At 42.0% G+C, this 20,002-nt stretch overlaps 1 protein-coding gene across 1 annotated transcript in view; it reads left to right on the forward strand.

The window, feature by feature from the left end:
• Nucleotides 1-20,002, forward strand: part of shank2b (SH3 and multiple ankyrin repeat domains 2b) — a 126,149-nt gene that overhangs the window by 12,650 nt on the left and 93,497 nt on the right. The window contains exons 6-9 of the mRNA XM_031823147.1: nt 1,685-1,852; nt 5,948-6,064; nt 8,961-9,038; nt 11,774-11,840. Coding sequence (XP_031679007.1) covers nt 1,685-1,852; nt 5,948-6,064; nt 8,961-9,038; nt 11,774-11,840 — 430 coding nt within the window. The remainder of the gene's footprint in view (nt 1-1,684; nt 1,853-5,947; nt 6,065-8,960; nt 9,039-11,773; nt 11,841-20,002) is intronic.

Raw genomic sequence — 20,002 nt, forward strand, 5'->3', positions numbered from 1 at the left:
CACTAATTTGTTTACATCCCTGTTAGTGAGCATTTCTGCCAAGGTAATCCATCTGGTGTGGCTTATTAAACAGCATGGTCATTACATAGGTGCACCTTGTGCTGAGGAAAATAAAAAGCCACTCTAAAATGTGCAGTTTTTTTCACATAAGACAATGTCACAGATGGCTCAAGTTTTCAGGGAGCATGCAATTGGCATGCTGACTGCAGGAATGTCCACCAAAGCTTTTGCCAGATTTCTATTCCATAAGCCGCCTCCAATGTCGTTTTAGAGAATTTGGCAGTATGTCCAACAGGCCTCGCAACTGATGAAACTGTGGGTTTGCACAACCAAATCATTTCTACACAGAAACCGTCTCAGGGAAGCTCATCTGCGTGATCTTCATCCTCACGCCTCTCCAGTGTGCTCTTCACGGATTAATCCTCGATTCAACTGTACCGGGCAGATGACAGATAGTGTGTATGGCATTGTGTGGGCGAGCGGCTTGCTGATGTCGAAGTTGTGAACAGAGTGCCCCATGGTGGCGGTGGGGTTATGGTATGGGCAGGCATAAGCTATAGACAATGAACACAATTGCATTTTATGTATGTGTAACAGTATAGACTTTACGTCCGTCCCCTCGCCCAGACCTGGGCGCGAACCAGGGACGCTCTGCACACATCAACGGTCACCCTCGAAGCATCGTTACCCATCGCTCCACAAAAGCCGCGGCCCTTGCAGAGCAAGGGGAACCACTACTTCAAGGTCTCAGAGCAAGTGACGTCACCGATTGAAACTCCACTAGCGCGCACCACCGCTAACTAGCTATTTGATACAGTGACGAGATCCTGAGGCATGTTTGGGATGCTCTGGATCGACGTGTAATCCAGCATGTTCCAGTTCCCGAACAATATCCAGCAACTTTGCACAGCCATTGAAGACTAGTGGGACAACATTCCACAGGCCACAATCAACAGCCTGATCAACTTTATGCGAAGGAGATGGTGAATGGTGGTCACACCAGATACAGACTTTTTTTTTTTATCCGCGCCCCTACCTTTTTTTTAAGGTATCTTGCATATCTGTATTCCCAGTCATGTGAAACCCATATATTAGGGCCTAATGAATGTATTTCAATTGACTGATTTCCTTATATGAACTGTAACTCTTTGAAATTGTTGCATGTTGCGTTTATATTTTTGTTCAGTGTATAAATTGGAGAAAAAACACTTAAAAAACACCACTTGTATCTCAAACAGACTGTTTATTTATTTTTTGTACTATTGCCTCCTGTCATCATCCTAACGAGGGTGAGCTGGCCAATAAGCGGGCTACTGCATGAATGTTTTTAATGACCAGTATACGCCCACACCATTCTGTTGTTGTGGTTCGCCCACAACATTCCAACACAGAAAATCGGCTATTTAACTTGCTTGAATACAATTTTTTTGGAAGCAAAGCTATTTCACTCATATTGTAATTAATTATAGGTCATCTTTTATAGAAATCGGGAAACATTGGACAGTTACTTTGAATAAAGTGTAGCTCAGGGCTGAAGTTTCTCCTGTGTACAGATCTAGGATGTATCAGCTTCTCCAAACCTAACCTTAACCATTAGTGGAAAAAATGTTTAACTGACCTAAGATCAGCAACGTCAACTTAAACCTAAATTGCTCACCCTAATACTCTCTGTCGCCCCCCTCAGGCTCTACTGGACCTGGGCGCATCTCCAGACTACAAGGACAGCCAGAGTCTCACCCCCCTCTACCATACAGTCTTGGTGGAGGGAGACCCAAGCTGCTGTGAGCTGCTACTGAGGGCCCACGCCACTGTCTCTTGCCATGACGAGAACGGCTGGCACGAGATACACCAGGTGTAATAATCGATTGGATTTATATAGAGGTAGCCTAACGGTTAAGAGCTTTGGGCCAGTAACCTTTTGGGCCAATAAGCTGGCAAGGTGGAAAAATCTGCCGTTTGGCCCTTGAGCAAGGCAGTTAACCCCCAACAACAACTACTCCCCGGGCGCTGATGACGTGGAAGTCTATTAAGGCACCCCCCCCCCCCGCACCTCTCTGATTCAGAGAGGATTGGTTAAATGCAGAAGACACATTTCGGTTGAATGCATTTGGTTGTGCAACTGATTAGATATCCCCCTTTCCCGAAGGGTTTTACATACAAGTGTTCCACATACTGGTTTAGTTGAGAGTCTCAAGTTACAGCGCCTGATACAGTACTAATGCAAATTAGCCAAGTCATTGAAATTATATGGACTCCCTTGAATAAGCTATCTTGTCTTTGATTAGATATAATTCCGCTTTTGGTAGATGTTTCACTTTATGAATTGCTTTGGTTGAGAAGCAAGCTTGGCTAGACCATCAGCAGCAAAAACAACAGTAAGATAGCTCAGCTCAGTTGGTACTCTGACTGACATCTAGTGTGCAGAGCAAGACGATACAGTTGAGAATATCCGTAGTCTACCGACTCCTGTCATTTTCTATGATAGTCCCGGTGTGCCTTATGATAGCTAGGCTGCTGTATACATTTCATTTTCTTTGTTTCTGTATTTGTGGCAGACGTGTAGATATGGACATTATTTGACCTGGTCTCTGTGTTTGTATGTCAGACCTGTAGATATGGACATTATTTGACCTGGTCTCTGTTTGTATGTCAGACCTGTAGGTATGGACATTATTTGACCTGGTCTCTGTGTTTGTATGTCAGACCTGTAGGTATGGACATTATTTGACCTGGTCTCTGTGTTTGTGTGGCAGGCATGTAGATATGGACATTATTTGACCTGGTCTCTGTGTTTGTATGTCAGACCTGTAGGTATGGACATTATTTGACCTGGTCTCTGTGTTTGTATGTCAGACCTGTAGGTATGGACATTATTTGACCTGGTCTCTGTTTGTATTTCAGACCTGTAGGTATGGACATTATTTGACCTGGTCTCTGTTTGTATGTCAGACCTGTAGGTATGGACATTATTTGACCTGGTCTCTGTGTTTGTATGTCAGACCTGTAGGTATGGACATTATTTGACCTGGTCTCTGTGTTTGTATGTCAGACCTGTAGGTATGGACATTATTTGACCTGGTCTCTGTTTGTATGTCAGACCTGTAGGTATGGACATTATTTGACCTGGTCTCTGTTTGTATGTCAGACCTGTAGGTATGGACATTATTTGACCTGGTCTCTGTGTTTGTATGTCAGACCTGTAGGTATGGACATTATTTGACCTGGTCTCTGTTTGTATGTCAGACCTGTAGGTATGGACATTATTTGACCTGGTCTCTGTTTGTGTGGCAGGCATGTAGGTATGGACATTATTTGACCTGGTCTCTGTGTTTGTATGTCAGACCTGTAGGTATGGACATTATTTGACCTGGTCTCTGTGTTTCTATGTCAGACCTGTAGGTATGGACATTATTTGACCTGGTCTCTGTTTGTATGTCAGACCTGTAGATATGGACATTATTTGACCTGGTCTCTGTTTGTATGTCAGACCTGTAGGTATGGACATTATTTGACCTGGTCTCTGTGTTTGTGTGGCAGGCATGTAGGTATGGACATTATTTGACCTGGTCTCTGTTTGTATGTCAGACCTGTAGGTATGGACATTATTTGACCTGGTCTCTGTGTTTGTGTGGCAGGCATGTAGATATGGACATTATTTGACCTGGTCTCTGTGTTTGTGTGGCAGGCATGTAGGTATGGACATTATTTGACCTGGTCTCTGTGTTTGTATGTCAGACCTGTAGGTATGGACATTATTTGACCTGGTCTCTGTTTGTATGTCAGACCTGTAGGTATGGACATTATTTGACCTGGTCTCTGTGTTTGTATGTCAGACCTGTAGGTATGGACATTATTTGACCTGGTCTCTGTGTTTGTGTGGCAGGCATGTAGGTATGGACATTATTTGACCTGGTCTCTGTTTGTGTGGCAGGCATGTAGGTATGGACATTATTTGACCTGGTCTCTGTGTTTGTGTGGCAGGCATGTAGGTATGGACATTATTTGACCTGGTCTCTGTTTGTGTGGCAGGCATGTAGGTATGGACATTATTTGACCTGGTCTCTGTGTTTGTGTGGCAGGCATGTAGGTATGGACATTATTTGACCTGGTCTCTGTTTGTATGTCAGACCTGTAGGTATGGACATTATTTGACCTGGTCTCTGTGTTTGTGTGGCAGGCATGTAGGTATGGACATTATTTGACCTGGTCTCTGTGTTTGTATGTCAGACCTGTAGGTATGGACATTATTTGACCTGGTCTCTGTGTTTCTATGTCAGACCTGTAGGTATGGACATTATTTGACCTGGTCTCTGTTTGTATGTCAGACCTGTAGATATGGACATTATTTGACCTGGTCTCTGTTTGTATGTCAGACCTGTAGGTATGGACATTATTTGACCTGGTCTCTGTGTTTCTATGTCAGACCTGTAGGTATGGACATTATTTGACCTGGTCTCTGTTTGTATGTCAGACCTGTAGGTATGGACATTATTTGACCTGGTCTCTGTGTTTGTATGTCAGACCTGTAGGTATGGACATTATTTGACCTGGTCTCTGTGTTTGTGTGGCAGGCATGTAGATATGGACATTATTTGACCTGGTCTCTGTTTGTGTGGCAGGCATGTAGGTATGGACATTATTTGACCTGGTCTCTGTTTGTATGTCAGACCTGTAGGTATGGACATTATTTGACCTGGTCTCTGTTTGTGTGGCAGGCATGTAGGTATGGACATTATTTGACCTGGTCTCTGTTTGTGTGGCAGGCATGTAGGTATGGACATTATTTGACCTGGTCTCTGTGTTTGTGTGGCAGGCATGTAGATATGGACATTATTTGACCTGGTCTCTGTGTTTCTATGTCAGACCTGTAGGTATGGACATTATTTGACCTGGTCTCTGTTTGTATGTCAGACCTGTAGGTATGGACATTATTTGACCTGGTCTCTGTTTGTATGTCAGACCTGTAGATATGGACATTATTTGACCTGGTCTCTGTTTGTTTGTCAGACCTGTAGGTATGGACATTATTTGACCTGGTCTCTGTTTGTATGTCAGACCTGTAGGTATGGACATTATTTGACCTGGTCTCTGTGTTTGTGTGGCAGGCATGTAGGTATGGACATTATTTGACCTGGTCTCTGTTTGTATGTCAGACCTGTAGGTATGGACATTATTTGACCTGGTCTCTGTGTTTGTGTGGCAGGCATGTAGGTATGGACATTATTTGACCTGGTCTCTGTTTGTATGTCAGACCTGTAGGTATGGACATTATTTGACCTGGTCTCTGTGTTTGTGTGGCAGGCATGTAGGTATGGACATTATTTGACCTGGTCTCTGTGTTTCTATGTCAGACCTGTAGGTATGGACATTATTTGACCTGGTCTCTGTTTGTATGTCAGACCTGTAGGTATGGACATTATTTGACCTGGTCTCTGTGTTTGTGTGGCAGGCATGTAGGTATGGACATTATTTGACCTGGTCTCTGTGTTTGTATGTCAGACCTGTAGGTATGGACATTATTTGACCTGGTCTCTGTGTTTGTATGTCAGACCTGTAGGTATGGACATTATTTGACCTGGTCTCTGTGTTTGTGTGGCAGGCATGTAGATATGGACATTATTTGACCTGGTCTCTGTGTTTGTATGTCAGACCTGTAGGTATGGACATTATTTGACCTGGTCTCTGTGTTTGTGTGGCAGGCATGTAGATATGGACATTATTTGACCTGGTCTCTGTTTGTATGTCAGACCTGTAGGTATGGACATTATTTGACCTGGTCTCTGTGTTTGTGTGGCAGGCATGTAGATATGGACATTATTTGACATGGTCTCTGTGTTTCTATGTCAGACCTGTAGGTATGGACATTATTTGACCTGGTCTCTGTGTTTGTGTGGCAGGCATGTAGATATGGACATTATTTGACCTGGTCTCTGTGTTTGTGTGGCAGGCATGTAGATATGGACATGTCCAGCACCTGGAGCACCTGTTGTTCTACGGAGCAGACATGGGTGTCCAGAACGCCTCGGGAAACACGGCTCTACACATCTGTGCTCTATACAATCAGGTGAGAAAACACAAACTACCAATCGGCTGTCAATCAACAGTACAGAGGGGTTTATATTCTACCACCTACAATGTTTTAATTATACCATTAGCATACTGTTTTGGTACAGGCCCATAGTATTCAGGATTAGGGTCAATTCCATTTGAATTCATGCAATTCAAGAAGTAAACTGATTTGACTGAATTGAAATGGAATTCACCCCAATCCTGAAAATGATGCTATTATTAGCGAAGGGGGAAATTATGATGAATACATATCTTGTTGATTCGTCACATGGATAAAGATTGACTGGATGCGCTGCTGATGATACATTTCACTGCGATGGATGAATCCTGGGTGAACACGAGTCAATATTGTCTTAACATTTTAAAATGTACCCATCTATCATGTTCTATATGGGCTTAGAGATCGATGGAAACGAATGATGACAATTATGAAAATGTCATTCATTACTGTGCGTGTGCGTTGGCCCTTGTGTCAATGGCTATGAATTATAGTTTAAATGTTAATCCCTCCACTCTGTCATATGAGCATTACACACACACACACACACACACACAAAAACACGCACACATTTTCCAGATGGTGGTTTTAGCATGGGATGTGTGTGTGTGATATCTCTCCTGTTCTCTGTAGGGTTCACTGCTCCCATGAGATATGGCAGAGATTATATTTGTATTTTTTTTCAACTCTCTCCTGCTATTAGAGAGAGAGCGAGTGAGGAATGATGAGAGAGACATAGAGAAAGAATAAGAGAGAGAGAGAGAATGAGAGAGAAAAAGAGATGATTCCCTCTCCATTGTTTGGCGTTGTGCAGTCTCTTACCTCAAGTGCTCTGCTCAGCTCCTACACGGGCAAGGTTTATCTCAATGGCTTTCTGATTGGACGCCCTTTTGCATGACAGCGTTAGTGTGATCTAATGACTGTAATGACAGCCACTGGAAGGGATAAACTTCACTGTACATCAACCTCAGCCTGATTTAACCTTCACATAATGTTATTATTATTATAGATATCTGCCCCATATTTTATGCATCATTTGTTGTTCATCTGAGGACTAGTGGCAGTAGAATATACAAAAGAGCATGCTAAGTATGCTTCTTTGCATCTCTGCTCAAATCTGGATAGCAGATTGAAAGGAATGAGTCTTATTCTGTACATTTAGTAATCGCTTGCTTTTCTAAAGTCTACCAACATTGCCAGCAGGCATGCCAGCCAAGACAAGCTAGCTACTCTTAATTTATTGATAGCCTGAAATGGCTTCTTGGTAGCTAGTTATGAGGTTGGGCTAGCTGAAGCCAATTTCATACAATTTCTAGGTAGCTAGTATTATTCCAACAACAAAACATTTAACCAGATAAATCTGAGGGGGCACGTGCCCCTGTGCCCCCTATGGACATGATGCCTCTGAATTTATAGAACATTAAAACTATGAATATTCATATCTCAAAAGTACCCTTTTGATTTTGATAATTTTTTCTGCAGATTGTTTTTAAAAGTTTATCAAATTTCCAATGTGGGCTCTCGGCTACTTTTAAAGTTATGATACATTTTATCAGCACCACCAACACAGTGATTAGGAAAATGGATTTGGGAACTCCCTCTGCTGGTAATTTGCTGAAGGGTAGTGCTAACAGGGATCCTTTGGATGTCCAACTCCACCGTCACACCATTAAGTAGAAAGTTATAACGGTTAAGGTAAGGGTTACGGTTAGGGTTAGGTAAGGGTTATTGTTAGGGTTATAGGTTAAGAGTAGGGGTTAAGGTGTAGGGGAGGGACGTCCCATGGATCCCAGATAGCACTACCCATTTTCTGAACACGCAATCCTACAGGAGGGATGCCATTGGTTAATGTTGTTAATATTGTTAATGTTGACTCAGTTCACGTGAAAATTCTATTTCAGAATATAACCTTACTCCATATTTTCGAGCACACTATAAGGAGTACAATGTCATCAAGATGTTGTCTGTATAGGGTATGGTTCATGGTCCATAAGGTCTTACAGGAGGCATGCATTGGTCTAAAAAGGACCTAAAATGGCCACTTTCATCATGATTTTCTATGTAAAAAGCATGTTAAACATCCTTCCTCCCGATAAGATTTGCATGGAAAGGGAAAGGGGATACCTAATGAGTTGCACAACTGAACGCATTCAACTGAAATGTGAGTTACTAAATAAGAATTCAGGCCATGCTGGCGTGGAATTGCCCAGTAGGCGGAGTATTAGCTTGAACTGGGGTGTGTGTGTGTTTGTTTGTGTGTGTATGTGCAGGCACTGTTCGTGTGTGGGCGCCTGCGTGTTTGTGAGCTTGATTGTATGGGTGTGTGTATGCTTGCGTGTGTGTATGTGTGTGTGTGTGTGGGCACGTGTATATGTGTGTTCGCGTGCGTGTGTGTGTTTGTAGTGGAGTCTTCCGTGGGTGGGCTGCTGAATCCAGCTAGCAGCAGGCTATAGTGCCACATACAGTTACCACAGCTCCATCTCTTTATTCACCCATCTTTACACTACGTGTGTTCACTGCACTGAGATTCTTACTGGAGAACTGAGGTTTTACCTGGTAACAGACACAGGGCATCATCAGCCAGAACAGGGTGAGCTGCAGCTCCAGCACAATGATCAGTCCTGGAATGTTCTGGAATCAGTCTGGATCAGTTGATGGAATGGAATGCCTGAGCAAGATGGTTTCTGGTTCTCTCGTTAAATGGGTTCAGTACAGAAGAGGGTAATACTGTACAGTAGCTGGCTGCAGAGAGAGAGAGAGGGAGAGAGAGAGCGAGCGAGAGAGAGAGAGAGAAGTTTATATTAATGAGGTCCTGGTCACAATCCTTACAATGTCTTACTCTGTTCTCGCTCTCTCTCTCTCTCTCTCTTTAATTGTATTTATCCTCCCCAAGGAACACTGTGCCAGAGTACTGCTTGTTCGTGGAGCCAACAAGGAAGTGAAGAACTACAGAAGCCAGACATCATTCCAGGTATGGACTGACTCACACCTCTAACCATTACTGCTCACAGTAAAGGTTTGCTGTCGAGTATAGATGGCTCCATTCCAATCTCCAGTCTAACATGCCACATGGCCAGTACACTGCTTCCTTCTTCTATATGGTATGCTATATAATGGTCATCCATTGTTTCCATTACTCTTCTTTTCTCAGATGAATTACATCAGTAGAGAGCTTGTTACAGTAGTGTAGTATGTGATACTATTTTTGCGGGCAGGTGGCAAGTATATTAAGTCTGTGTTTTCGGTCTCATTTTGTTCACTTGCCGTTTCAGAAGGGAAATGCAATAGGTTTGTTAGTGATTTAAGCAAAGCACTATATGAGTCAGTGGTTCCTTATATGGTAGTCTTTTATGTCGCTGTGAACAAGCAGTCAGTGGTCCTGGGATAATTATGTTTTAATGGTTGTTTACATGCACGTGTCAGGGTTCCACGGTGTTCTAAATTTCAAACAACCAATTAGTCATACTCTAGGTGTGATGCATTTTGGGGGTTGAAGTAAAACATATCGAATGGATATCGAAATAGCTTTCTAGCTATAGTTGACTGTATGTTTTATTTTTCCCATTTATCATTCCTATTCTGTTTACCAACTGTTTACTACTTTTCATGCAGATACAGTAATTCCATATCCCACAAATAATTGAGCCGTGAATTCACACCGACATTGTTTTGACCTATTTTATTTTACTGGCAGCAGGCCCATATAGCTGCTAAGGCATATTGCTATTTAAGTAGCATGGCAAAATAAGAACTACTGCATGAAGTACATTAGTACCAAGCACACAAACACAAATAAAGTTTATTCTGGGAAAGAGTCTCCCATTGTGGTACGTTTATGGTACAAAGCTGAAAATTTTTCACCAAATCCCCTCTTTACCTCCTCATGCTTTGTTAGCAGTCTGAACTCATCCTCAGTTACTCTGAACTCCTATTACTTGGTCTGATCCCCGGCGGAGCAAACTGTCTTCTCTTGCATCACGTTGGAGTCAGTGGAGTGTTGCTGTTTATGCAATGTACATTTCCGCCGAGCGCTGATGCGTCCTCAAATTCTCTCTATTATTCATTCATCCCTTCATACTTCTGAAATTGTTTCTTGCCTCAGTGACTCCTTAATTACAGCTAATTTGAAGGGGTCCATAAACCGCATTCACCACACCCAATCAAATTCTGATTAAGTCTTCCCAGTTAAACAGGCGTCTGCTGACTGATGGTGACAATTTAAGAGCTGAGATTAATGGTAGCATCCCAAATGGCACCCTATTCCCTATATAGTGCACTATGGGCCCTGATCAAAAGTTGTGCACTATAGAGGGAACAGGGTGCCATTTGGGACGCATCACTGATTCAGAGCAAATTGGACCACTTCACTTCTTGCTCCTCTTTTCTGACCCACTTTCATCCTAAAATCACATCCCGCTCCACTTCCTAGTACACCCTGCCGTCATACCTCACCTTATCTCCATATGGTTTGGGACAAGGTAATCCTCCCCTGCCTCACATCCTTCCTCATCCCCCCTCTCCATCTCTCTCTCTCTCTCATCTCTCTCTCCCACTCTCTCTCCCACCCTCCTTCTGCTCTCCGTTTCTGTGGTCTTTTTTCTCTCTGTCCCTCTCTGCCCAGCCGTCATAACTTACCTCCATACGGTTTTGGGGACCAGGTAAACAGACCGCAGAGCAGAGAGCGGAGCACGTATGGTGTACTTTGCTGTGCAGAGTTAAGAGGGGGTATAATCGTTTTAGCAGAAAGGGTTCTATAGCAGCTCTATCATGGTGGTTATACTGTAGCAGAAGGTTGTTTCTGGAAGATGAGCTGGGAAGCAGGAGTCATGACATGTGTTGTCACCCCCAGAGAGGACCTCCTGGCTCTCATCATCGTGAAACCATCAGCTGGAGATTATACAGCCTCGTTCCACACTCTAGCTGGCATTGAATCACAGCCCTACTACTCCAAGCCAATATACGGTAGCTACCGTAAGGTCATTGCTGTATTACATTGATAGGTTCATTGCACTCATTTCAGCTGTGCTATTGAAAATGGAAGTATATTTTGGGCTAATTTTCACTTATGCATCATTAATGGAAAATGCTATTTGTTTTTCAATACGGAGGCAATTTCATATTTGCAACGGAGGGATGAGTTTATTCCGTTTATTTCCATGATAAGTAGCGTTTCAAGTTGTTCTTTTCCGTGACTGAACTAGCTGGATGTTCATGAGAGGTACTGTATGATTCAGGTGGAGACTTTGTATGGACTTTTGTCTCCAGCGACTAAAACTATGGTCGACCTGCTTTGATGCAGCCAGAGCCTCAAGTCGTTTCTCCTACTCCACTGACCTGACTTATGTAAGACGAGCTAAAGGTGGCCTGAGCCAGCAGGGTCTACTGGCTGGATATGTGTTGACTCACCCACTGTGGCTGTAGCTCGGCTGTCCGCCACCCACGACAGTACAACTCTTAGCGGGCTGCTGTTTGTTGTGTTATTATTAGTAGCTATAATCATTTCAGGTTGCATTTCATAAAAGGGAGTCCTTCGACAATGGGTATTAAGTTGTTTTCGGGCAAATAACTGAGGTACCACATGTGGGATGCCATCAGAGCAGGTAGTCAGGCATTTTGAATTATGAATACCATAGGTCAGCCATTTTGCGTAATTTAAAAATGGTACTGTGATAAACGCTAAAAGACAAATCTATCATTCTGTTCCAGGTGGCCATCATCGCGGGGAACTTTGAATTGGCAGAATTAATCAAGAAACACAAAGAGACTGATATTGGTAAGTTACTGAACTAAACACTTATATGTGTGTCTAAACTGGGTGTATTTTAAGAGAAGAAGAAAATACGTTCTTGTTCTAATATAGGAAATGGTGAGACTGGTAAACCATTGAGCGCAGCAGCCAGTATGGTTGACCAGGCTAGGAAATGGTTGCAAGCAAATCTGTTGTATTGAATGGGATTCAAGTCATGTCCAATTCATGTGCTTCTTTATAAATGTTGTACGTTGTTGACCAAAGATCTTCCTCTCTGAATGGGCCCTGCTGTTTACTGTTTGATGGACCTGCACTGTGGTTCCTCTCACCTATAGACAGTCTGTTTTCTGCTCCAATCCCACATCTACTTCCACACTTAGCCACAGTACACAGTGGAGCTGACCTACATAGTGCAGAGTAGAGCGACTGGGATGAGAACACATACGCGTCACACACATCCTGCATGCACACATACACACACGCATGTGCGCATGAACACATGTATGAACACACACACACACACACACACACAGACACACACATGTATAAAGTGTACTCTTTATAATAGGTTACTTTGCTGTATAATGTGTACTGTATGTAGTACACTATAGAATACCCCTAAAAAGACAGCATGCCTTTGAGAACTAAGAACAGTGTTCCAGTGGTTGTCTGTGATATGAATGGGACAATCTCCCTCTATTCTTCACAAAGGGCACATCCATCCTCTCTTATCCTCACATGACACTCTTAGAAAAAAAGGTGTTATCTAAAAGGGTTCTTCTTCTGTCCTCATAGGAGAACCCATTGAAGAACCCAATTTGGTTCCAGGTAGAACCCTATTTGTTCCAGGTAGAACCATTTTTGGTTCCATGTAAAAACCCTTTCCACCTCAAGTTCTACCTGGAACCTAAAAGGGTTCTCCTACAGGGACAGCCAAAGAACACTTTTTGAACACTTTTTTCTAAGAGTGTACACTACCATTCAAAAGTTTGGGGTCACTTAGAAATGTCTGTGTTATGAAAGAAAATATTATTTTTTTGTCCTTTAAAATTAAATTAAATAGATCAGAAATACAGTGTAGACATTGTTAATGTTGTAAATGACTATTGTAGCTAGAAATGGCAGATTTTTTATGGAATATCGCCATAGGCGTACAGAGGCCCGTTATCAGCAACCATCACTCCTGTGTTATAATGGCACGTTGTGTTAGCTAATCCAAGTTCATCATTTTGAAAGGCTAATTGATCATTAGAAAGCCCTTTTGCAATTATGTTAGCACAGTAGAAAACTGTTCTGATTAAAGAAGCAATAAAACTGGCCTTCTTTAGACTAGTTGAGTATCTGGAGCATCAGCGTTTGTGGGTTCGATTACATGCTCAAAATGGCCGGAAACAATTAACTTTCTTCTGAAACTCGTCAGTCTATTCTTGTGCTGAGACATTAAGGCTATTCCATGCGAGAATTTGCCAAGAAACCGAAGATCTCGTACAACGCTGTTTACTACTCCCTTCACAGAACAGCGCAGACTGGCTCTAACCAGAAGTGAAAGAGGAGTGGGAGGCCTGATGCACAACTGAGCAAGAGGACAAGTACATTAGTGTCTAGTTTGAGAAACAAATACCTCACAAGTCCTCAACTGGCAGCTTCATTAAATAGTGCCCGCAAAACACCAGTCTCAATGTCAACAGTGAAGAGGCAACTCCGGGATGCTGGCCTTCTAGGCAGAGTTCCTCTGTCAAGTGTCTGTGTTCTTTTGCCCACCTTAATCTTTTCTTTTTTAATTAGCCAGTCTGAGATATGGCTTTTCCTGTGCAACTCTGCCTAGAAGGCCAGCATTCCGGAGTCGCCTCTTCACTGTTGACGTTGAGACTGGTGTTTGGCGGGTATTATTTAATGAAGCTGCCAGGTGCCCTAAGGTTGCTGGTGATGGGGATTCTCTCTAATCTTTCTTTGCTTGTCACTTTGTAACTGCTGGAGTCAGGTCTTTCCTATGTCCTTAGGCCAGGGTTTTGACATTATGAACTCTCCTCGGCCTTCTGGCATGCTGTCAACATAATGCTACTGCCAGCAATCTTACTGTGCAATTGCCGGAGCATTTCTATCTTTTCCTCTCCAAATAGGCACTGACACTTACACTAACTCATTTTGTCATGCATTTTCAACCTCCCAAGAGTATTTTTGTTCTCTCTGTCTTCCATTCCGTCCTCGCTTCTCAATGTTTTGTAACCTTCTTTTGTAAATTGCTGAACATCTTCTATCTGATCTAAACAGTCAAACTGAAAAGTCTTTGTAACAGTGGACCTCAGTACATGTTCATTTATAACTACTCTGTACGATATAGTACAACAGCATGCCTACAGACAGGGGTGTCATGCACCCATTATTTTAGATGGGGCATGAAGTATATGGCCATGGAGGGGGGGGGTTGCACATTGATTCTCTAACCTATTACTGGAGTGGGCTAAACCAGGGTCACACAGAGTGTTTCTTAGTAGTCTTAAACAAACGTATACACCTCACACACGATTATGAGCTTAAAAAAAGAAGACACCTGTACCATGTCAGCTATAGAGTTGAAATGTATCAAATGTTTGCATCCCAATAGTACACTTTATATACAACACAGAAGACTGCAATATAACTAAATCAGTTGGCATAGAAAAAAACAGATTTTTGCAATATATATATTTTTTTAAATATGAAAAATATTAATAACATTCCACCCATGAGGCCAATAGAGGGAGATTTGGTCATTTGACTGCAGGAAAGGGTATGAACCTTTATGTCTTTTAGGGTTTTAGTACAACTGCCACACTGGTATATACTATCGTAACACAATAATTAAAGCAATTTGAGTATGTTCTAAAGTCTAGCAACCTTGCCAGTTGGCATGCCAGCTAAGATAGTTTGACAACTTACTCTAACTTGATTGATAGCCTGAAATGGCTTGGTAGCTAGCCATGAGGTCGGGAGATTTGGAACCTATCTAGCTGGCAGGCTAAAGCCATCTTCATAAAATTGCTAGGTGGCTAGTATTACAGAGAAACAACAAAACATTTGCATTTGATTTATTCATCAAGAAGGAATCAATATGCTACCTAGCTTGATCAAATTAAAATGAAAATAAATAGCAAAAAAATACAAAAACTATAGTAACACAATAAAAGAACATTAAAGAGGCTATATACCAGGAGTACCGGTACCGAGTGAATGTGCAGGGGTACGAGGTAGTTGAGGTAGTATGTACATGTAGGTAGGGGTAAAAGTGACTAGGTAATCAGGATAGATAATAAACAGAGTAGCAGGAGCATATGTGAAGAGAGTGTGAAAGTGTGTGTGTGTGTGTGTGTGTTGGAATGTCAGTGTAATATGTGTGAGTGTGTAGGTAGTATCTAGAGTCCTGCCTAACATATCTTTGCTCTGTGGTGCACCTTGGAAGGACCTACTTACTAGGGCAAATGGGCGGGGTACTCTTTCCAGTCAGTGTGCGCCCTCCGCAAAATACAGCTTACACATCTTTTTTTTAAATAATTATGATAAAACGTCAGCTTAAAAATTTTGTTTTGTAATTTATTTAATTTAATAAAAAATCTGAGGGGGCATGTGCCCTTGTGCCCCTTATGGGCATGACACCTCTGCGTACAGTCATGACATGAAAACCTATAGTATCTGCCTTGTTCAACAGTCAACTTTGTAAATCATTGTCACAGACCAGTGGTTGCCATGGTTCCCAGATCCATGTGATAATAGGCTTAGGGGATCCGAATATTCGGTTCCTCGATGATGATGATGATGATGAGGATGATGATGATGGGAGACTCATGGTTAGGGAGGTAGCGTCTTTATATAGTATACATCTATGCATTGATGGTTAGTTTTCCTAAAACATTTTTAACTCATCAATGTCCTGTGCCTTGCGTCATTTTATGGTCTACTGTATCACTGATCTATGTGGTGATTCATGTGATGCCAGAAGTGTTCTATCTAATTTCCTATATCTATGGATCCATCATTCAGGGTTTGTGATGCTCAAACGATGGTTCCTCAGTATTTTACACTCTTTGCGATTGATCTATTCCAGCACAAGCTGCTCATTAATTTGTGTTGTGTTTGATTGATTGAGTGGTTGATGTTTTAATGCAAACGTTTAGGTTTTGAAGAGTTCATGTTATTCCTTGGAGAGAAGAGCGGTGGTTGGTGGTTGTCAGGTTGCTACAGTGGCTTGTGAAAGTATTTACCCCATTGGCATTTTTTCTATTTTGTTGCCTTATAACCTGGAATTCAAATATATTTTTGGGGTGTTTGTATCATTTGATTTATACAACATGCCAACCACTTTGAGGATGCAAAACATGTTTTATTGTAAAACAAACAAGAAATAAGACAAAACAACTGAAAACTTGAGCGTACATAACTATCCCTCCCCCCCAAAAGGCAATACTTTGTAGAGACACCTTTTGCAGCAATTACAGCTGCAAGTCTCTTGGGGTATGTCTCTATAAACTTGGAACATCTAGCCACTGGGATTTGTGTCCATTCTTCAAGGCAAAACTGCTCCAGCTCCTTCAAGTTGGATGGGTTCCGCTGGTGTACAGCCATCTTTAAGTCATACCACAGACTCTCAATTGGATTGAGGTCTGGGTTTTGACGAGGCCATTCCAAAACATTTAAATGTTTCCCCTTAAACCACTCGAGTGTTGCTTTAACAGTATGCTTAGGCTCATTGTCCCGCTGGAAGGTGAACCTCCGTCCCAGTCTCAAATCTCTGGAAGACTGAAACAGGTTTCCCTCAAGAATTTCCCTGTATTTAGTGCCATCATTCCTTCAATTCGGATCAGTTTCCCAGTACCTGCCAATGAAAAACATCCCCACAGCATGATGCTGCCACCACCATGCTTCACTGTGGTGATGAGGTTCTCGGGTCGATGAGAGGTGTTCGGTTTGCGCCAGACATAGAGTTTTCCTTGATGGCCAAAAAGCTACATTTTTGTCTCTGACCAGAGTACCTTCTTCCATATGTTTGGGGAGTCTCCCACATGCCTTCCGGAAAGGCCAGCTCTGTGGAGTGAATGGCCTAAAGTGGTCCTATGGACAGATACTCCAATCTCCGCTGTGGAGCTTTTCAGCTCCTTCAGGGTTATCTTTGGTCTCTTTGTTGCCTCTCTGATTAATGGCCTCCTTGCCTGGTCCATGAGTTTTGTTTAGCGGCCCTCTCTTGGCAGGTTTGTTCTGGTGCCATATTCTTTCCATTTTTTAATAATGGATTTAATGGTGCTCCGTGGGATGTTCAAAGTTTAGAATATTTTTTTAGAACCCAACCCTGATCTTTACTTCTCCACAACTTTGTCCCTGACCTGTTTGGAGAGCTCCTTGGTCTTCATAGTGCCGCTTGCTTGGTGGTACCCCTTGCTTTGTGGTGTTGCAGACTCTGGGGCCTTTCAGAACAGGTGTATATATACTGAGATCATGTGACAGATCATGTGACACTTAGATTGCACACAGGTTGACTTTATTTAACTAATTATGTGACTTCTGAAGGTAATTGGCACCAGATCTTATTTAAGAGCTTCATAGCAAAGGGGGTGGATACATACAGTTGAAGTCAGAAGTTTACATACACCTTAGCAAAATACATTTAAACTCAGTTTTTCACAATTCCTGACATTTAATCCTCAAAAGAATTCCCTGTCGTTGGTCCGTTAGGACACCACTTTATTTAAAAAATTTGAAATGTCAGAATATTAGTAAAGATAATGATTTATTTCAGCTTGTATTTCTTTCATCACATTCCCAGTGGGTCAGAAGTTTACATTCACTCAATTAGTATTTGGTAGCATTGCCTTTTAATTGTTTTATTTGGGTCAAACTTTTTGAGTAGCCTTCCACAAGCTTCCCACAATAAGTTGGGTGAATTTTGGCCCATTCCTCCTGACTGAGTCAGGTTTGTAGGCCTCATTTCTCGCACACGCTTTTTCAATTCTGCCCACACATTTTCTATAGGATTGAGGTCAGGGCTTTATGATGGCCACTCCAATACCTTGACTTTGTTGTCCTTAAGCCATTTTGCCACAACTTTGGAAGTATGCTTGGGGTTATTGTCCATTTGGAAGACCCATTTGCGACCAACCTTTAACTGTCTTAAGATGTTGCTTCAATATATCCACATAATTTCCCCACCTCATGATGCCATCTATTTTGTGAAGTGCACCAGTCCCTCCTGCAGCAAAGCACCCCCCACAACATGATGTTGCCACCCCCGTGCTTCACGGTTGGGATGGTATTCTTCGGCTTGCAAGCCACCCCCTTTTTCCTCTTAACATAACGATGGTCATTATGGCCAAACAGTTCTATTTTTGTTTCATCAGACCAGAGGACATTTCTCCAAAAAGTATGATCTTTGTCCCCATGTGCAGTTGAAAACCATAGGCTGGCTTTTTTATGGCGGTTTTTGAGCAGTGGCTTTTTCTTTGCTGAGCGGTATAGGACTCGTTTTTACTGTGGATATAGATACTTTTGTACCTGTTTCCTCTAGCATCTTCAACAAGGTCCTTTACTGTTGATCTGGGATTTATTTGCACCAAGTACGTTCAAGTACGTTCATCTCTTGGACACAGAACGCGTCTACTTCCTGTGCGGTATGACGGCTGCGTGGTCCCATGGTGTTTATACTTGCGTACTATTGTTTGTACAGATGAATGTGGTACCTTTATGTGTTTGTAAATTGCTCCCAAGGATGAACCAGACTTGTGGAGGTCAACTATTTTTTTCTGAGGTCTTGGCTGATTTCTTTTGATTTTCCCATGATGTCAAGCAAAGAGGCACTGAGTTTGAAGGTAGGCCTTGAAAAACATCCACAGGTACACCTCCAATTGACTCAAATAATGTAAATTAGCCTATCAGAAGCTTCTAAAGCCATGACATTATTTCTGGAATTCTCCAAGCTGTTTAAAGGCACAGTCAACTTAGTGTGTGTAAACTTCTGACCCACTGGAATTGTGATACCGTGAAATAATCTGTCTGTAAACAACTGTTGGAAAAATTACTTGTGTCATGCACATAGTGTGTCCTAACCAACTTGCCAAAACTATTGTTTGTTAACAAGAAATTTGTGGTGTGTTGAAAAAACGAGTTTTAATCACTCCAACCTAAGTGTATGTAAACTTCCAACCTCAACTGTATACACGCACCACTTTTTCTTTTTTCGTTTCACTTCACCAATTTGGGCTATTTTGTCCATATCATGAAATCCAAATAAAAATCCATTTAAATTACAGGTTGCAATGCATCAAAATGGGGGAAACGCCAAGGGGGTGAATACTTTTGCAAGGCGCTGTATCTTACAATCCGTATCCCGTAGATGCGAAGAGGTGATCCATAGGGATTCCCCCATCCACAGTTCCCCTATAGCCTACAGTCATTTAGATGTTAGATTTGAAACTAGTTTGATGTCATAATGCTTTGAAATCCGTCATAGACAGCACATTTTCCGGCACGGGATAGAGCCATCATTATGATTTCCTGAACCATCAGAGTAAGTGAAAATGTTGCATTAAATGGACTGATTCCTATATATTTATTTAGCTAGGCAACCAATGACCACACCAATGGTTTGAGATACATTTAGAGCAATGTTGATGGTAGGAGTATTTCCAAATGCCAGGCTCTGAATTCATTATGTTGTTTCCCTAATGAAAGTCCTAAAGGTATTCTGAAGAGGTGCTGAGTCTGACATTATAACATTTTATAAATACAGAACATTTCTTAATTTCCATCACATTCCCATTGGATTTGGAATGTGTCTTGTGCTGTCAATGATTGGTTGCATGGGCTGTGGAACCACACCATAATATACATAAGGAGACAGATCCTTTCACAACCAACAAGCAACTTGCAAGTGACAAATTTAGACTTCCTCACTAAGGTTGCCTAGCAACACAAAGGGTTTGTTTCCGATACAGCTGTTCCCGCGAAAGCAAGGGTTAAAATCCCATCTCCCACTGAACATTGCATGTCTCATTTGGGTGCTATGGGATTGCAAGCGATTGCATCTCTTCGCCATGTTTGACAGTCACATATTGAAAATGTGCCTGTCCTGTCATCTATGGCAAAATCATTAACTTGTTAATGAAGTAGTTTTCGTTAATACAACCCTTACTCTAGTTGATACAACTGGCAGTGCTAATGAT

This window comes from Oncorhynchus kisutch, linkage group LG4 (genome assembly GCF_002021735.2).
Source record: "Oncorhynchus kisutch isolate 150728-3 linkage group LG4, Okis_V2, whole genome shotgun sequence".
In the NCBI taxonomy this organism is placed as follows: domain Eukaryota; kingdom Metazoa; phylum Chordata; class Actinopteri; order Salmoniformes; family Salmonidae; genus Oncorhynchus; species Oncorhynchus kisutch.